Below are 19,509 nucleotides of genomic sequence, written 5' to 3' on the forward strand. Positions count from 1 at the left end.
TACAGTTATTGTAGTTCAGTAAGCCCAGTTTTAGTTTATTTCAGGAGCAACCTCATTTTATGTGTGGCTACCTCATTACACAGTGGAGCCTGTGTTGGTCCTGTGTGGGTGCTCTGTGGTTCGGAGCATCTATTTTCTAGGAACTAACAAGTGTAGGGTGAGCACCATGCCCAAGACAAACTTGGAACCCCCCCCCCACACACACACCTTTTTAAGATTTATTTATTTGAAAGGGAGAGTTACAGAGAGGCAGAGGCAGAGAGAGAGGTCTTCCATTCACTGTTTCACTCCCCAAATGGCTGCAACGGCTAGAGCTGAGCCCAGCTGAAGCTGGGAGCCAGGAGCCTCCTTCGGGTTTCACATGCAGATGCAGGGGTCCAAGCACTTGGGCCATCTTCCACTGCTTTCCCAGGCCATAGCAGAGAGCTGGATTGGAAGTGAAGCATCCAGGACTTGAACCGGCATCCATATGGGATGCCAATACTGCAGGTGGCAGCTTTACACACTACACCACAGTGCTGGCCCCCTGGAAGCATCCCTTTAATGCTTGGTGTCTGAGTAAATAGTTGTGTTATTATGGTGCACAAGTCCAGGAGTATATTCTTTCCCTGTTTTCTTCGAAGGCAGTGTATAAACAGGAAGCATAGTGTCTAATCCGGCTGCCCAGGATGGAAAGTTCTTTGGGAGAATTCTGAATTCAGAATACAGTGGGATTAAGGGTTGTTGGCAGCTCTTCTGATCAGCTTGGAAAAATGAAGGTAGAGGGGAAGAGGCGGAGCTTGCACTGAGGTATAGCTCTAGACCTGCTGGTGTGGGTAGTACTTCAGACACTTAGGACTGCAAGATCCACTTAGGAGTCTGCACTGCAGTGCTGGCATTGTCTTCCCTGCTGTGGTGCAGGGAGCTTTAGTCCTGTTTCAGGTGTTGTGGTGTTGTTGTTGTTTAAGATTTATTTATTTATTTGAGAGGCAGAGTTATGAGAGAGAGAGAGAGAGAGAGAGGTCTTCCATTCTCTGGTTCACTCCCCAAATAGCTGTAATGGCTGGAGCTAGGCTGATCTGAAGCCAGGAGGCAGGAGTTTCCTCCAGGTCTCCCACGTGGTTACAGGGGCGCATGCACTTGGGCCATCTTGCGCTGCTTTCCCAGGCCATTGGCAGGGAGCTGGATCAGAAGTGGAGCAGCTCAGACCGCAGCTGGTGCCCATGTAGGATGCCAGCGCCGCAGGCGGAAGCTTAGCCTACTGTCAGAATGACAGTGCTCAGGTGTTGTATGCAGTAGCAATGTTTGGTGTTCACCCAGTGTCCTGTAGTGTGTCAAGTGACTCCTGTGTATTTAATCCACTTTGCTCTCCTAGTTCACTCACATCTTCCAAGCTGAACATTTTCAAATGAAGCCAAGCTGCTGCAAGTGCACCTGGGAATCATGAACTAACAAAATATGGGAAGAGGCTCACATGGCACAGGGATTCAAATAATGCCATCAGTGTCATTATTTTTATTTTAGCAAAGCCAGATTTCAAATTCTAAACATCTGTGTAGACTCATAGAAACTGCAGCTTCTAGGAACCTTAAAAGATAGCTATTTTTAAATCCTCTTTATTCCCTTAATCCTTAATCACATGTCACCATCAGGGTCCTTAATCACATGTCACCAGTACTGATCTTACCTGTTCAACTAAAAATACATGTCTACATACCCAGAAACATAGATTCCTTTAAAAGGGAATATGCAGGCCCAGATTTTCTATCTCCCTGTGTGTTTTGGCCTTTCATTTCCTTTACTTTCTAAATATTCATTGTGTGCCTACTGTATGCCAAGCTATTTTTTGTGCACTGGGTGTAGCAGCAAACAAGCCCTCCTGGAGCTTACATTGTAATGTGAAGAGGTAGACAGTAAGCAGTAAACAGCGTGCAGTGCACTAGGTGACAGGAGCAGAGGAACAAAGGAAAACCACCAAGGACGGTCTGCTGTGGCTAGCTGTGCAGTTTCAGTCCCCACGGTGCAGCGTGTCACCTGTCCCCCATCAAGAGATGACCTATGAACAATGACCTGATGAAGGTGGTGCTACGAGTGGCTGTGTGGGAGCTGAGGAAAAGCAAACGCCAGTGCTTTGAGGGGCCTGTGCCTGACGTACTCAAGGAACAGCAAAGAAGCTAGTGAAAGAAGAAATGGGGCAGATGTTGTGACGTAGCAGGCTAAGTTTCCGCCTGCAGTGCCAGCATCCCATATGGGTGCTGGTTCAAGTCCTGGCTGCTCTATTTCCACTCCATCTCTCTGTTAATGTGCCTGGGAAAGCAGTGGAAGATGGCCCAAGTGATTGGGCCCCTGCCCTCCAGTGGGAGACTGGAAAGAAGCTCTGGGCTCCTGGCTTTGGCCTGGCCCAGCCCTGGCCATTGTGGCCATTTGGAGGAGTGAACCAGTGGATGGAAGGTGTCTCCCTCTCTTCCTCTCCATGTAACTCTGCCTTTCACCACCAACAAAAAAAACCAATAAGGCTAAGAAAGTGGAAGGACATGACATCAAAGAGTAAGGAAGTCCACTCATGTAGGGTCTTGTAGTTAATTTTCATGATTTTGACTTTTTTTTTTTTTTTTTTTTTTTTTTTTTTTTTTTTTGACAGGCAGAGTGGACAGGGAGAGAGAGAGAGACAGAGAGAAAGGTCTTCCTTTACCGTTGGTTCACCTTCCAGTGGCCGGCGCGCTGCGGCCGGCGCACCGCGCTGATCTGAAGCCAGGAGCCAGGTGCTTCTCCTGGTCTCCCATGGGGTGCAGGGCCCAAGCACTTGGGCCATCCTCCAGTGCACTCCCTGGCCACAGCAGAGAGCTGGACTGGAAGAGGGGCCACCGGGACAGAATCCAGCGCCCTGACCGGGACTAGAACCTGGTGTGCCGGCGCTGCAAGGCAGAGGATTAGCCTAGTGAGCCACGGCGCCGGCTGATTTTGACTTTTTTTAAGATTTAATTATTTGGGGGCTGGCATTGTTGCATAGTGGGTAAAGCTACTGCCTGTGATACTGGCATGACCGTGGTACAGTGGTTTGAGTCCCAGCTGTCCTACTTTCCATCCAGCTCCATGTTAATGAGCCTGGGAAGACAGTGGATGATGACCAAGTCCTTAGGCTTTTACCACCCAGGTAGGGGACCTGTCAGAAGCTCTTGGCTCCTGGCTTCAGAACAGCCCAGCTATGACCATTGTGGCCATTTGCAGAATAAACCAGCAAATGGAAGATACTTCTGTCTCCCCCTTTCTCTCTCTCTATTTCAAATAAATCTTTTATAAAAAATAAATCAGACATGGGAGCCAATCTGTGGCAAAAAGAAAAAAAAATTTATGTATTTGAAAGAGTTACAGAGATAGAGAGGGAGAGACAGAGAAAGATATTTTTCATCCACTGGTTCACTCCTCAAATGCAGCAGCGGCCAGGGCTGGGCCATGCTGAAGCCAGGAGCCAGAGCTTCTTCCAGGTCTCCCATGTGGGGTGTCAGGGGCTCAAGCACTTGGGCCATATTCTGCTTCTTTTCCTAGGCCATTAGTAGGGAGCTGAATCGGAAGTAGATCAGCTGGGACAGGATCTGGCACCTCTGTGGGATGCCTTTGTTGTAGCTGGTAGCATAACCTTCTGTGCTACAGTGTGTGACTTCCTTTTTAAACAATGTTTTTGTTTATTTGCATCTTATTGGAAAAGATGGAGAGATGGAACAGGAGAAAGATTCTTCAGCTGCTGGTTCATCCCCCAGTGCCTGCGATAGCCAGAGCTGGGCCAGGCCCAAGCGAGGGTCCCAGAAGTCAGTCTGCATCTCCTCTGTGACAGGAATCCGAGTAATGGAGCCACCGGGGTGCATCAGGAGCAGTACTTGCAGCAGGCACTCCAGTAGGGATGAGGTTGTCCTAGGTCGCCTCTTGTCTGCTTGATAAGAACAGTTTCTGTGAACAATGGGGATAAAAAGCATCAGTGGGGTGGACTCAGAAAAGTCCAGGAGGAGAAACTGACAGAGATCTTGTAGTTCATGTGTTTGTAAAGGAGAGCAGAAGAAACAGGGAGGGTTGGGGATGTCGAGTTTTTGTTTTTATGGGAGAAGTAACCTATCTCGATGATAGTAGAGAAGGGCATTGTGAACTGTTGGGAACAGCATCCTTGTTTGGGTCAAGAAGAATTGGAATCCAGAGCATGAGTAGAGTAGAAGCATGGATGATTTATTAATAACGAAGAGCAGACACTGTGGGCGCAGGTGATGTAGAGGGAGTAGTGTGGTGGAAGATAGTGGGGATTTTTGCAAGATTGCTGTAGTTACTTAGTGAAATAAACCATGAACACTTGCTGAGAATGACTGAGGGAGGAAATCTGAGAAGCAGGGAGAAGGCAAGAAGTATCCGTACTGGACTAAAAGGGTGAATTAGCTATGGAGCTTGAGTGTAACTGGTGGGCTGGTGTGTTCAAGGGCCTTCTGAGTTAAGTGGCCATGCACTCACAGTGTGGTCATTCTGCCTGATTGCATCTGCGCATATGTTCAGTTGCATGCAAGAACTGGCGTAGGTTTACTCAGCTTGCGTTTCAGCCCAGGAAGTTCAGCGGAGCAGGCAGGGTAAGCCGGGTTAGAGTATATGCAAGGAAGCGATTTTAGTAATTGACCGTCGGTAGAATGTATTACATTCAGTCTTGAAAATGTGTGCCCAGGGACGCCCGTGGGCAATAGTTAGTTGTAAATATCAGCCTGGGGCTGAGTGAAGTATTAGAGCTGGGTCAAGGATTTGGGAAAGAAGTGTTGGCTTCCTGCGGCCTGGCTTGGTTCTCTAGCGTTAGAAGACTCAGGTGGGGCCCTGGTAGAAGAGGAAGAGCCTGTTAGAGCAAAACAAAACCAGAGTGCTGCTTTCTCTGCTTAAGACACAGTTTGCTTTCTGTTTACTTCCCAACCCTTGATTATGCAACAAAATTATATGCATTTGTTGACTTAAATGGCTTAGTCTAATATGCATATATATGCAACAGCAGATCAGGCTCATAATTTTTGACTTTGTCAGACAGAAAACTTTTCTTTTGGTAATATTGTTGAAGGCTACATTCCAGTTTATTTGGTCGTGTCAAAATACTTTCTGTTGATCACAAAAAGAATACCTGTAAGAGTTACTTGATAAGCACTAGTGTATTATCACTGTAGAGAAGCAAGGACTTAATATAATGGGGAACCTCAGGCCAGTGTAAGATCTAGTGTAGATTAAATTTAATTTAGATATAGTGAGTATTTCTTGGAAAATTCAGATTTAATGAGCCGAAATGGTAGTGACTCAACATACTCCTTTTCTCTTTGGAGTACTTTATTTGATATACTAATTTTAAATAACTGAATTACTTAGATTGTTTGAAGGTTGGAGCTTAAGTGAGACTTGGTTAGGGATTGTCAGTAAAATGAACACACGTATGTTATGTACTGCTTCTGTGATCCAACTTAGAAGTGACCAGTGGCATGTAATATAAATTCAGGGTTGAATAGAAATATAGTTATAAGGCTCGAGTTCCCTTGAATTAAGGAAATAAAGGTTGCAGTTTAAGTTTAGGACACAGTATTCAAATATTCTGAACTCATCTAAAAGAAAGAACCAGATCTATGCCTTTTATTTATTTTATTTTTTTAAGAGCTTACTTCAGATTTTATGGAAAATGGAATTAAATATGTACATTTTGGTACAAAAATGTGAATTCTATGCTTTGCAGTGTCTTTCACAAGATTCATGAGAAATGGATATGATGAAAAATTGTTAATGTATTTCAAAAACAATTCTACTTACTCACAGTGTTTTAAAATACTCTCTTGTCTCTCTCACACACACACACAAACTAGATACAAATATATATATATATTCATGTGTATTCCAATACATACTCTATGTTATATAATAGGATATAAAGCACACATTGGAAATACAAGCTGCACTGATGACAATTGAAACAATTGCTCAGTTGTCCATGGTCCTTTCTTTCATAACGTCCAGCATTAGGGAGAGAGAGGCAAGGCCTTATTTCAGTTGCGACTGAGCCACCTGGAGTTAGGAGGAGTCGGGCAGAGTCGCCCCACTGGATTTGTGCCTTTTAAAAATAACGGCCGGTGCCGCGGCTCACTAGGCTAATCATCCGCCTGTGGCGCTGGCACCCCGGGTTCTAGTCCCAGTTGGGGCGCCGGATTCTGTCCCGGTTGCCCCTCTTCCAGTCCAGCTCTCTGCTGTGGCCAGGGAGTGCAGTGGAGGATGGCCCAAGTGCTTGGGCCCTGCACCCCATGGGAGACCAGGAGAAGCACCTGGCTCCTGCCATCGGATCAGTGCGGTGCGCCGGCTGCGGCGGCCATTGGAGGGTGAACCAACGGAAAAGAAAGACCTTTCTCTCTCTCTCTCTCTGTCTCTCTCTCGCTGTCTAACTCTGCCTGTCAAAAAAAAGAAAAAAGAGAAAGAAAATCATGCTTTAGGTTGCTTTGTGAACAAACCTCACAAGATGCAAACTTTTTCTTGTGTAATTAACATAGAAGATAACCTCATTTCCAGAAACTCAAGATTATATTTTTACGGATTTTTTTCTCTGATAGAGGAAGAGTAGAGTGAGAGTTAGAGGCAGAAGATCCCAAGCCTTAGTCTTTCTCTGTTTGCTAAACTGGTGGAGAAAATTAATGCTGCTGGAAAGAAGATAGCAGCTATTCACCACGTTTATTTTTCTTGTACACAAAAGCTCTTAGTACTCAAAATTTTAAACAGTTTTGTGCCAAAATAAGCTTATATTTTAATTTCACTTTTTCACAAATTTTTTTTTAGATTTGTTTATTTATTTGAAAGCCAGAGTTACAGAGAGGGAGAGGCAGAAAGAGAGCTAGAGAGGGAGAGAGAGAGAGAGAGAACGTGGTATCTTAAATCTTCAGGTTCACTCCCCAAATGGCAGCAATAGACAGGGCTGGATTAGGCTGAAGCCAGTAGCCAGGAACTTCATCTGAGTCTCCCATGTGGGTGGCAGGAGCCTAAGCATGTGGGCCATCTTTCACTGCTTTCCCAGGCCATTAGCAGGGAATTGGATGGGAAGAGGAGCAGCCAGGACTCAAAACTGGAGCCTATAGGGGTGCTGGCATTGCAGGTGGTGGCTTAATCCACTGAGCTACAACACTGACTCCTCCACAGACTTTGAAGTACCCTTGTATTATATTCCTTGAAAAAGAAAATACAAGGCTGGTGCTATGGTGCACTGGGTCTCTCCTTCTCTTTCTCTGTAACGCTACCTTTCAAATAAATAAATCTTTAAAAATTTGTGGTAACTGCTAAAAATGTAAAGAAATTCTTAAAACTTAAAAAAAAAACAAAATGTAAGGCTAGTATACACTGAAAGCTGGACAGATTACATGCAGGCATGCTGATAAAATTGTCCTACTTGAATAAAATTTTACTGTTGACAGCTACACATAATATCTAGCACTTACAGTTTGTTTTCTTACAGTATTAATTATGTTTTCCTAAAACTGTATATGCCTGGAATATTTTTATTGGAAATTCCCACTCCTTTTGGAAAATTCCAAATTGTCTCCCAAATCAAGCAAATAAAGATGTACCTGAACAAAAGTTGTTTAATGGTATCAGAAGACAAAAACAAGAAGATAAACTTTCTCTTAACAAATAAGAACTTTTTCTTTTTTTTAAGGTTCATTTATTTGGGGGCTGACGCTATGGCATAGCAGGTAAAGCTGCGGCCTGCAGTGCCAGCATCCGTTATAGGTGCTGGTTTGAGTCCTGGGTGCTTCTGCTATGGCCTGGGAAAGCAGTAGAAGATGGTCCAAGTCCTTGAGCCTCTGCAACTACATGGGAGACTAGGAGGAAGCTCCAGGCTCCTGACTTCAGATAAGCCCAGCTCCAGCCACTGTGGCCATCTGGGGAGTGAACCAGCATATGGAAGACCTCTGTCTCTCTCTGCCTCTCCTCTCTATAACTCTGCCTTTCAAATAAATAAATAAATCTCATTTATTTATTTGAATGAGAGAGAGAGAGAGATCTTGATCTTCCACTTGCTGGTTTACCTCCAAGATGTCTGCAGTGGTCAGGGCTGGGCCAGGCCAAAGCCAGGAGCTTCAACTGGGTCTCTCACACAGGTGGCCAGGGGCACAAGCACTTCAGCTGTCTTCTGCTGCTTTTCCCAAACCATTAGCAGAGAGCTGGATTGGGAGTGGAGCAGCCGGGACTCGAACTGGTGCCCACATCGGATGGGTCATTTAGGTCAGTGGCTTTACGTACTATGCCACAATGCCTGTCCATAAAACACTCTCAATGTTTGTTTTTTTTTTTTTTTTAGGTTTTTTTTTTTTTTTTTTTTTTTTTTTTTTTTTTTTTTTTTGACAGGCAGAGTGGACAGTGAGAGAGATAGGCAGAGAGAAAGGTCTTCCTTTGCCCTTGGTTCACCCTCAATTGGCCGCCACGGCCGGCATGCTGAAGCCGGTGTACCGCGCTGATCCAATGGCAGGAGCCAGGTGCTTCTCCTGGTCTCCCATGGGGTGCAGGGCCCAAGCACTTGGGCCATCCTCCACTGTACTCCTGGGCCACAGCAGAGAGCTGGCCTGGAAGAGGGGCAACCGGGACAGAATCCGGCGCCCCGACCAGGACTAGAACCTGGTGTGCCGGCGCCGCTAGGCGGAGGATTAGCCTAGTGAGCCGCAGCGCTGGCCAATGCGTTGGTAACAGTGAGAATAGTTTATTTATACACACACACACACATTTGCTTGTACTTACTTTTCATATTCACTTATTGTTATTACACAATACCTGCTGTATACTAATAGTGCAGGGGGTGAGCAGTGAAAGTGACAAATAAATATCTCATCAGTATGCAGAGTCATTCTCCTTGGGGGCAGTACATAAACTAGGTGTTGTTAAGTAAGTAGATTTTGGGCAATAAATGCCATCAAGAAAAACATGGAGGAGGGAAATGGGGTTGTGGTGCTGAGGGTTGAGGCAAGTTTCTGTGTTCTCCAGAAGTGTCAGGGTGAGCCTTGCTATTGACAGAATGGTTACGAAAGTGCTTAACATGCTCAGTGTTCTCCTCTTACAGCTGGAACAGTCAGATGATTTCAGTTCGTGAAGCCAAAGCCATCCCGAGGCCTGATGGGATTGAGTGGAGAAATAAGTACATCTGTGTGGAAGGTAGCGTTCCCGGGCAGCCCCGCCTGCCCTCCCCTGGGTGTCAGGCCGCTGAGGAATGGCTCCTCGACCGCTAGCTGGTGTTCTGAAGTGATTTGCAAGCCTTTCAGTATAACTTTCAATTAAAGAATCACTTACAATTCTGCAGTTGTAAGAAATGGACGTGACCTGGGACACTGAATCCTCCTGGTGGGAAAGATTCGGGCCGTCCTTCTGCATTCCTCATGCTTGTCATCATTTTGATGTGGAACAAAAGTTCATCTTTACTTTCAGATAATATAATTTATTTTATATTTTTTCACACTAAAAATATTGCTTCTTAGTGTGAACCAGATTCTTTTCAGTTTTACTTTAAAATTAAATTATCTGAGGTTATTCTTTTCTCTAAAACTGATTTACATGTAGTTGAAAAGATCTTTGAGACATTTTCTTTGAAATCAGTGGAAATTGACTTCAAGAGGCACAATTGTTCTGTGGATACCAAATTGATGCAGTAAAAAACAAAGGATTGAGAATCAGCATTTGCAACATCATAAGAGTTTGTGAATATGAAATTAAATATTTTGGTGTCTGGTTTGCTAATTGTACAGTGGATGTGTATTATTTTAGTTAGTATGTTGTACTGAATATTGAACACTGTGGTAGATTGTGTACATGATACCTTCTGAAACAGTTTGGCTTATGGATATACTCTGTAAAAAAAGAAACAGGGATTGGCATTGTGGCACAGCAAGTTAAACCCTGCCCTTGCAACTCCGGCATCCCATATCAAAATGCAGGTTCCAGTTCTGGCTGGCTTTGCTCCTCGCTCCCTCCCCCCCCCCTTCCTCCCTTCCTCCCTTCCTCCCTTCCTCCCTTCCTCCCTTCCTCCCTTCCTTCCTTCCTTCCTTCCTCAGAAAGAGAGGGAGGGAGAGACAGAGATCTTTCATCCACTGGGTCACTCCCCAAATGGCCAAAACAGCCAGAGCTGGGCCTGTCCGAAGCCAGGAACCAGGAGTCAGGAGCTTCTTCTCATTATCCCATGTGGGTTCAAAGGCCCAAGGACTTGGGTCATCTGCTGCTTTCCCAGGGGCATTAGCAGGGAGTTGGATCAGAAGTACAGGAGCCGGGACTCGAACTGGCACCCATACAGGATGCTGATGCTGCAGGGGGAGCTTTACCTGCTACCCTACAGCGCCAGCCCTCTGCTTTGCTTTTGACCCAGCTTCCTGTTAACACTCCTGGGAGGGCAGTGGAAAATGGCCCAAGAACTTGGAAATTCTTTTGCTGTCTTTGTCTCTCTCCGTTACTCTGCCTTTCAAATAAATAAATAAGTAAAAAGTCAGTCTTATAAACAAAGACGAACAATGCAGTATTGTGACACTAAATTCTGTTTAAAAATAGCCATTCTAGGCCGGCGCCGCGGCTCACTAGGCTAATCCTCCGCCTTGTGGCGCCCGCACACCAGGTTCTAGTCCCGGTCAGGGCGCCGGATTCTGTCCCGGTTGCCCCTCTTCCAGGCCAGCTCTCTGCTGTGGCCAGGGAGTGCAGTGGAGGATGGCCCAAGTGCTTGGGCCCTGCACCCCATGGGAGACCAGGATAAGCACCTGGCTCCTGCCATCAGATCAGCGCAATGTGCCGGCCGCGGCGGCCATTGGAGAGTGAGCCGGCGGCAAAAGGAGGACCTTTCTCTCTGTCTCTCTCTCTCACTGTCCACTCTGCCTGTCCAAAAAAAAAAAAAAAAAAGCCATTCTAATCAATGAAAAATAAAGGGAATTTTTCTGAATCTTGGATTTCTGATACACTGCTGGCATTGTTCTGGTGATTCCATCTCACTCCCAGCCCCTCAGTCATCCCCCTCTTCTCGCTGTTGTCTTTGGTTTCCTTGTCTTCTGGTTTTTTCTTTTCTGTTTTCTGTGCATAGATTCTTCTCTCATCTTTCGGGTGCACAGTGGGTAGGATGGAGATGTTGACATGGAAGGAAGACACATACACCTAACAATTCTTTGTTTTCTTCCTATCTTCCCTTCTTGCTGTTTTGTATTTCTCTTATTTATCTGCCAGATTTCTCATCTAAGTCCTGGCTTCAGTCTTTTTCTAAAGCAGCCACTACACTGTCTTCCATGTTCTCTCTCATTGAACTTCTGCTCTGAAAGGGTATTGACCTTTCTCCTGCTGAACAAAATCAGCTTTTCAATTAAAGCTCAATTTTAAACCATAGGGGCCGGCGGTGTGATACAGTGGGTAAAGCCGCGGCATGCAGTGCCAGCATCCCATATGGGGGCCAGTTTGAGTCTTGGGTGCTCCATTTCTGATCCAGCTCCCTGCTGTGGCCTGGGAAAGCAGTAGAAGATGGCCCAAGTGTTAGGGCCACTGAACCCACGCAGGAGACCTGGAGGTGGCTTCTGGGTCCTGGCTTCAGATTGGCACAGCCTTGCCCGTTGCAGCCATTTGGGGGAGTGAACCAGCAGACAAAAGATCTCCCTCTCTCTCACCTCCCGCCGTTTGCCTCTGCCTCTAACTCTGCCTTGTAAATAAATAAGTAAATCTTTAAAAAATTTTTAAATCATCAATGATACTTGACATTAACCAACAGTCTTTAATATAATGCTTTATTCTTTTTGTTTTAAAAAATATTTATTTATTTATTTGAATTGCAGAGGCAGAGAGAGAGATCTTCTGTCCACTGGTTCACTCCCCAGATGGCCTCAGTGGCTGGACCTGGACTGATCAAAAGCCAAGAGCCAGGAGCTTCTCCTATGGGGGTGCAGGGGTCCAAGGACTTGGGCCATCTTCTACCGCTTTCCCAGCCCATAGAGCTGGATTGGAAATGGAGCATTCAGGACTCAAACCGGCACCCATATGGGATGCTGGCACTGCAGGCCGCGGCTTTACCCACTGCGCCACAGCACTGGCCCTGATAATGCTTTATTCCTTTTTGAGAACTTTTTTTCATAAGATTTTTTTGAAGATTTATTTTATTTATTTGAAAGAGTTACAGTCAGGGAGAGACAGAGAGAGAGAAAGAGGAAGAAATCTTTATTCACTCCCCAAGTGGCCTCAGCAGTTGTGGCTGGGCCAGATTGGAGCCAGGAACCTGAAATTCCATTCAGGTCTCTCACGAGGGTGGCTGGGGCCAGGCGCTTTCGGAGGAAGCTGAACTCGAGTTGTGCACCCAGGACTCGGACGTGGGATACGGGATGCTGGCATTGCAGGCAGCAGCTTAACCCACTGTGCCACAATTCTGGCCCCTCTTTTTGATGACTTTTCATTCTTTAACTTACATTTATTCTCCTAAGGGTAGATCTTCGATGCCCTATAATTCTTCAGATATCTTATTCCCTTGTATGGTTTAGACTTGATTCACCTGTGCTGATGACTTTTTACTTGTCTTCTCACTTAAATTGCATCTACCTTATTAAACAGTTCATAGCCATATTAAACTTTTCTATGAGCAGAAACCAAATAAAGGTGTTAGGTTGGATCTTATGAAATTACTGTTTTTGTAGGCCTCACATATTATCAGTTTCATACTCATTTAAATAATTTCTTCCCATGTGTGTTTAACATTTCAGAGCCTTTTGATGGAACAAATACAGCCAGAGCTGTGCATGAAAAGCAGAAGTTTGACATGATCAAGGATCAGTTTTTAAAGGTATACAGTTCATCAGATTAACTTCAGAAATGTTAGTGGACTAGTGTGGTTTTTGTGTGTGTGTTTTTTTTTGTTTTTTGTTTTTTGGTTTTTTTTTTTTTTTGACAGGCAGAGTGGACAGTGAGAGAGAGAGAGAGACAGAGAGAAAGGTCTTTCTTTTGCCGTTGGTTCACCCTCCAATGGCCGTCGCGGCCGGCACACCGCGCTGAAGTGATGGCAGGAGCCAGGTGCTTCTCCTGGTCTCCCATGGGGTGCAGGGTCCAAGCACTTGGGCCATCCTCCACTGCACTCCCTGGCCACAGCAGAGAGCTGGCCTGGAAGAGGGGCAACCGGGACAGAATCCGGCGCCCTGACCGGTACTAGAACCTGGTGTGCCGGCGCTGCAGGTGGAGGATTAGCCTAGTGAGCCGCGGCGCCGGCAACTAGTGTGCTTTAAAAGGAAAAAAGGTAATAGGACAGAATGGTCTTGGTTTCTCTTGTGAGGCCATTGATACAGCATGAAAGGGAATTTAGAGCTTGAATTGAGAGATGCTTTCCCTTCAGAGAGAGCTGGTGTTTTCCTTCACATGGCTTTTACTTTCCTGGAAGTAAGCATTTTCACAGGAAGCTTGGTAAGCTCTCAAAATAAGTGCATAAAATCGAACAGACACTTTTTCATTGCTTAAAATATTGGGGAATTTACTTCAGCCTTAGAAGAAGCTAATGTCTAACTTAACGCTTTTTCTTCCCCATACCCTACATTTACAAGGAATTAGATGCCAGTTTATTTTTGTTTACATTCTGAAACGTTAAAAAAAAATACCTGTGTGTGGCTATGTTCCAAAAGTCGTTGTCTTCACCGGTGGTGGTGCGAGGTGTGGTCCCTGTCTTCAGGCATCCAGATCCTAGTGCAGAGCTAGAAACATGAGTACCATGAGCCAGAGGCGGGCGTGCATCGTAGGAGACAGAGGTCGGAGTCTGTGGTGAGCAGGGTAGAGGCCTGCTTTTCCTTCTCTAGACATATGAGTGGACTCTAGTGAGAATTACAAATGCAAGTATCAGAAACTGTCCTTCACATTGGGCCCTCCGCATTGGTGAGCCAGAATAGAACATTTGTCCTGTGAACAAACACCCAAGTTCGAATATTTTGTATATTAGGTTATATTAAGGACTCAAAAATAGCATTGCTGCATTGTTGGTCTTATTGATAGGTAAACATTTTGGATTGTTTAGCTGTACAACCAATCCTGTCAGTAGGTCCAAGAACTGATGTGAAAATAAAATGACAAAGATATGCATCCACTAAGTTAGGAAGCCAGGTCTTAATAGCTTGTGATCAAGAATGCCAGGTTTGGTTTTTGGTTTTTGGGTTTTTTTTGTATAAATTCCATTGACTGTTTTTTTCAGAGGCATACCTTAATGGGCTTTATTATAGATTTATTTCCTCCTTAGTAAATGTTTTCAGTCGGAAAAGCTACTAAAAATATAAAACGGTCAGTCAGATAACTGAAGTAATTTCCCTTATCCTCTTAAATCCAGACGTTTTGTTTTAAATGCATTGCTGTTTTAGAGTAATTGATTTAATCTGTGAATAAATGTTAAATTGTCCATTGTCTCTTTTCCTACCACCTGTGTGCCCATTTGTTTATTAATGAATTGGAACCACAATGATACAGAGTTTTAAAATAATATTTTCTTTTCTGGAGACAGAAACAATCCTCATAAGTTTTAGTTATGTCTACATGTCCATCTTCATTGCTTGTTTTCTCAGGTGCTTCCTTGACTGATGATAAAACTCGTTCTCAAGGACTTACTTTCTTGTATTGTATTAAGAGGAGGGTATTCTTACGTCTCATAAGTTATACTTACGTCTGGGTGCTCCCAAAAGATGGATCGTGCTTGGGTGTTTCTTTAAAGTTAATTAAGCTTCTAAAGAAAAGTGACTTTGAACAGCCCTTGTCTGGACTGTTGAAACAGTTTTTTGGATTTTTTGTGCAAATGTTGAACTGTTTACTTAGTATAGAATTGGTGTTCTGTGTATAAAGTTAATTGAAAATGAGTCTTAGTGGAGAATGGGACTGGGATGGGAGAGGGAGGAGGAGGGGTGGGGATGTGGGTGGGAGGAATCACTGTATTCCTAATTTTGTGCTTAGGAAATGCATGAATTTTGTATTCCTTTAATAAAAGGTTTCTTTGGGGGAAAAAATCCATGTACTTACTAAAAACTTGGGAAATAAAAACACTTAAAGAAGAAAAAAGTCAACCACAGTTTTACCGCCTGAAGAGACTCACTAAAGATGCCTTTGAGTGCTTGTTGTGCATGTATTTTGGATTCTAAGAATGATTTCTCTTTCTCTCCCAGTCATGGCACAAATTGAAAAGCAAGAGAGACTTGAACAGCATACTCCCCCTGAGAACTGCCGTCTTGAAAAGATAGCCGGTCGCTTTCTTGGTGTCACCTCGGAGAAGTAAAGAGCATTAGCTGTGTCATTTGCATTATGTTTACCTCCATCATGGTTTCTTTCTGATTGTTCTGTTGGTTTTCATGTTTTATTTTTAAAAGGACATACTTATATAAAGATTGCATATTTTATTATTGGCATTTCCTAATAAAACCCTTTGATTTAAAAATACGTTTCTGAAAATGTTTATGTCAATGATTAGTAATATTATGTCATGAATTTTCAGGAGACCAGATAAAATATATTTGGGAGATTACCTGAACATGCTAATACTGACATGAAGTGTGGAAATTTGGGGCGGGTCTGTTGAGGAGTGCTGAAGTAACCTCCAAGAGATAGTTTGTTGCCTAAAGTGAAGACTGCTGTCAGTCACCCCGTTACTTGAAGTGACTGAAATGGCCGCAGTCGGGAAACCCTGGACAGTTGCTTTGTCTGCACGTGGGGGGCTGGTCTGAGGCTTCGAGCGTGTCCTGTTAGCATTCCATTGGTACCTCACGGCTTTGCATTTTGTGTTGAGACGACGTTACATTTTGCACTGCGGCACTGAACACTAGCTCTTGCGGCAGTTAGTGACTTGTCCCACAGCATCAGTTCCGCACAGGGGTTTGAGAGGATTGTCCCGTGCTCTGTGACAGCGTGGTGCAGTGTGCACTCTGCTTTGCTTCCCATTTCCCCTGTCACATGAAGCAGCGGGAACGAGAAGATCAGAGTGGAGCTATGTCCTATCTGTAGTCTCAGATTTTGTTATCTGTGTACAGTTACAGGATTGTAATCGAAACTGGAATTTTTAGGCAGTAAGCCACTACAAAATGTTTTAGATAAGACATAAAAATTATAAATAAGAGCTTATTGTTTATAAAAATATCTTTTTTAGTATTTCTTTTCCACAAGAAGTGGTGGCTGCTAAAAAAGCTACAGTGTTTATTAAGGTTTTTGATTTGTGTAAATATCTGTAAATGTAAATGTAAAAAAATCTTGAAAACAGTTTTAACTTTTTCAGAAGGACTGTGTACAACTTCTTTTAGACCTACTGTAGCACAGTTTGTACCTCTAATGTATTTTTTGCAGACCAATTCAAATGCTAAAACTTGCTTTTCTCTGACTTGTAAAAGGTGCATATTTTCATTTTCTCCTTTAAGTTCAAATTTTTGTATGATATTAAATGGAATAAAGTTTATATATGGAAATTGTTGAAGTGATTTTTTTTCTGTGCAAGTCTGTTTTTGAGGTTAGATGGAGGCTGTAGTTATCTTGAACTAAATTGAATCCAGTTATCGTACTTGATTAAGTATAAATATTTAATTTTAATTACTAAGTATAAATTTTTAAATATATTGTGCTTGATGATTTAGATAATACAGAAAATCTCAGCATGAGGTTGTTTTGTGGTTAAGCCACGTAAGCACATTAACACCTTATTTCTCTGGAATTATTAGGAAGGAATTTCCACATAAGTGAATTAAGGTGAATTTTTTAAGGTTACTGATATGTAGTACTTTTGACACAATTAAGCTTTTATATTCTTTTCCTTGGAAATTTTCCTGAAATTTCTTACGCACTGTGCAGCTTTTCTTTGTGAGGATGTACCGAGCGTAGTTAATGTTCTGGTGGGGAGTGGGTAAAACATAGTCCGGTACTCAGTAACACTGCAGCGCCCTGCAGCTGGGTGAGGGGTGGGGTGCTTGCTTTGCTTGATACCCCTGGAGTTTACCACCGTGTGGACCCTGCACTGCCACTGTTCTCCTAGCCTTCAGTGGTCCCACCCTTATCCCTGCCTCTTAAAAGCTGAGTTACTGGGCTGGCGCTGTGGCTCACTTGGCTAATCCTCCACCTGCGGCGCTGGCATCCCACATGGGCCACAGGTTCTAGTCCCGGTTGCTCCTCTTTCAGTCCAGCTCTCTGCTGTGGCCCTGGAGGGCAGTGGAGGATGGCCCAAGTGCTTGGGCGCCTGCACCTGCATGGGAGACCAGGAGGAAGCACCTGGTTCCTGGCTTCGGATTGGCGCAGCGCTGGCTATTTGGGGGGGCGAACCAACGGAAGGAAGACCTTTCTCTATCTCAAAAAAAAAAAAAAAAAAAAAAAGGCTGTGTTACTGTAACAAATAGGTCCAGAGATTGATAGACTGCAGCTGAATTTGAAGTCAGTGGGCTGAAGCCTAAGATCCTGCTCCCTTGGGGAGGCCGGTGGGGAGGTAGGCTGTCAGTGTGCGAGAGGTGTTTTTGTTTGTTTGTTTGTTTGTTTTGACGGGCAGAGCGGACAGAGAGAGAGACAGAGAGAAAGGTCTTCCTTTTCCGTTGGTTCACCCCCCAATGGCTGCTGCGGCAGGTGCGCTGCAGCCGGCGCACCATGCTGATCCGAAGCCAGGAGCCAGGTGCTTCTCCTGGTCTCCCATGCAGGTGCAGGGCCCGAGCACTTGGGCCATCCTCCACTGCACTCCCTGGCCACAGCAGAGAGCTGGACTGGAAGAGGGGCAACTGGGACAGAATCCAACGCCCCAAATGGGACTAGAACCCTGTGTGCCGGCGCCGCAGGTGGAGGATTAGCCTAAACAAGCTGTCGTTGTAGGTACTTTCAGTCTCAGTTGTGGGGTAAATACTAGATTTCCATTTCTTTTGTTGATCTTTGTATGTATTTGCATGTGGTCTTAAGAATGTGCAGTCTTCTGGTGCCCGCGTCCCACATCAAAGTACCTGGGTTTGAGTCCTGGCTCTGCCCTGTGTTCCACTTTCCTGCTAATTTGTTTGGAGGCAGCAGTGTTTACTCAAACAGTTGGGTCTCTGCGGTCCATGTGGGAGATCTAAACTGAGTTTTGGCTTCTCGCTTTGGCTTGGTCCAGCCTCACCTATTACAGGCATTTGGCAAGTGGACTAGCAGATAAGAAATCTGTCTCTGACTCTGCCTTTCTTTCTATTTATTTATTTTTTTGACAGAGTGGACAGTGAGAGAGAGAGACAGAGAGAAAGGTCTTCCTTTTCCGTTGGTTCACCCCACAATGGCCGCTGCAGCCGGCGCACCGCGCTGATCTGAAGCCAGGAGCCAGGTGCTTCTCCTGGTCTCTCATGCGGGTGCAGGGCCCAGGGACTTGGGCCATCCTCCACTGCCCTCCCAGGCCACAGCAGAGAGCTGGACTGGAAGAGGAGCAACCAGGACAGAATCCGGCGCCCCAACGGGGACTAGAGCTCGGTGTGCTGACGCCACAGGTGGAGGATTAGCCTAGTGAGCTGTGGCGCCAAAAAAGTAAAAAACTAAACACATGTGCAGACTGTGCTGCAGTTCTGAGTTTTGGATTGGTTTGAACTAAGATCTTTGCAAATCTTGTGGACTGTAGTGTTTCTAAGACACTTTGAATTAAAGCAAGGAACATAGAAAGGCTGCTATTGCTAGTGAGTGTTGTGTTCCCCTAGTGACCACCTGCAGGTAGACCCTACTGTCCACCCTTTTCCAGCCCTCTAGGTTGGGTCTGTACCGTGACTGAACTGTGGGCAGTTCTTTCTAGCAGACAAGGCATGTTGAGGTCCATTCATTTTCTGAGAGGATTCATTGAGAGGTGGAGGGCGGTGGGGGCAAGAAGCTTGGGGTCACCACCAGACCCCGGGAGTCAGGTGAAAGTGGGCCAGAGGCCAGCCGCCAGCAGACTCGTCTATTTCAGTTGCTACAACTGCTTATATAGCCAAGGCAGCCAATCCGGTCAAGGGGCGGTCTATGCCCCAGCCAATCACAGCCTGTTGCCAGGCAGTTTCCAAAGCCATCCAATCACAGCCTGTTGCCAGTCAGGCTCTGTTGCAGGCAGTTTCTGAAACCATCCAATCACAGCCTGTTGTTAGTCAGGCTCTGTTGTCATGTGGTTTCCGAAGCCATCCCATCACGGCCTGTTGCCAGGCAGTTTCTGTTGTCAGGCCATCTTGGCATGACCTTCTCACCTTCTCATTCCACCACAATGGTGGGTGCATGCAAGCTAGTGTAACTGGCAAATAATGCGCACACTACATTCATTGTATTCAGCAACTCTGACGATAGGATTTGCTGTCATCGACAATAAACGTTTGCTGCCCTAGCCTTAAGACCACTGCCATGAAGAGGTGTCTTTGTCTCCACCTGTTGTGCGTGTGTAGCTGTCCAGTAGGTACTTGGCTAGTTGACGGGCTTGTGAAGAACGGGAATGAGTAATCAACCTACAGACTACCTAGGCCACGAGATACATGTCCTTTGAACGCAGGATGATGGGGCAACCAGAAAGAGGCGTACTGAGTTGAGCCTGGGATTTTAGAGAAAGGTGGTGAA

General features: G+C 45.0%; 1 protein-coding gene and 1 long non-coding RNA gene across 7 annotated transcripts in view; one reads left to right on the forward strand and one right to left on the reverse strand.

Annotated features, from left to right (window-relative positions):
- The window catches only part of TENT2 (terminal nucleotidyltransferase 2), an 87,571-nt gene extending 71,156 nt beyond the window's left edge, over positions 1-16,415 (forward strand). For all 4 annotated transcript variants that reach the window (XM_008261867.4, XM_051854076.2, XM_008261869.4 and 1 more), the window contains 3 exons: positions 9,065-9,156; positions 12,708-12,787; positions 15,129-16,415. In XM_008261867.4, the coding sequence (XP_008260089.2) occupies positions 9,065-9,156; positions 12,708-12,787; positions 15,129-15,203 (247 nt within the window). In that variant the 3' untranslated portion in view covers positions 15,204-16,415. The remainder of the gene's footprint in view (positions 1-9,064; positions 9,157-12,707; positions 12,788-15,128) is intronic.
- On the reverse strand, positions 3,623-18,813 carry LOC127492864 (uncharacterized). 3 transcript variants are annotated; one of them, XR_007922695.2, is made up of 3 exons: positions 18,695-18,813; positions 13,590-13,682; positions 3,623-3,924 (listed from the first exon to the last, which is right to left on the reverse strand). It is a non-coding gene; the product is annotated as an uncharacterized lncRNA (long non-coding RNA). The 3 variants fall into 3 exon arrangements; XR_011381842.1 differs by lacking the exon at positions 3,623-3,924 and adding an exon at positions 9,331-9,380; XR_007922696.2 differs by lacking the exon at positions 3,623-3,924 and adding an exon at positions 9,492-9,624.
- Positions 18,814-19,509: the final 696 nt, after the last annotated feature.

The sequence above is a fragment of the Oryctolagus cuniculus genome, chromosome 14, assembly GCF_964237555.1.
Source record: "Oryctolagus cuniculus chromosome 14, mOryCun1.1, whole genome shotgun sequence".
NCBI lineage: Eukaryota > Metazoa > Chordata > Mammalia > Lagomorpha > Leporidae > Oryctolagus > Oryctolagus cuniculus.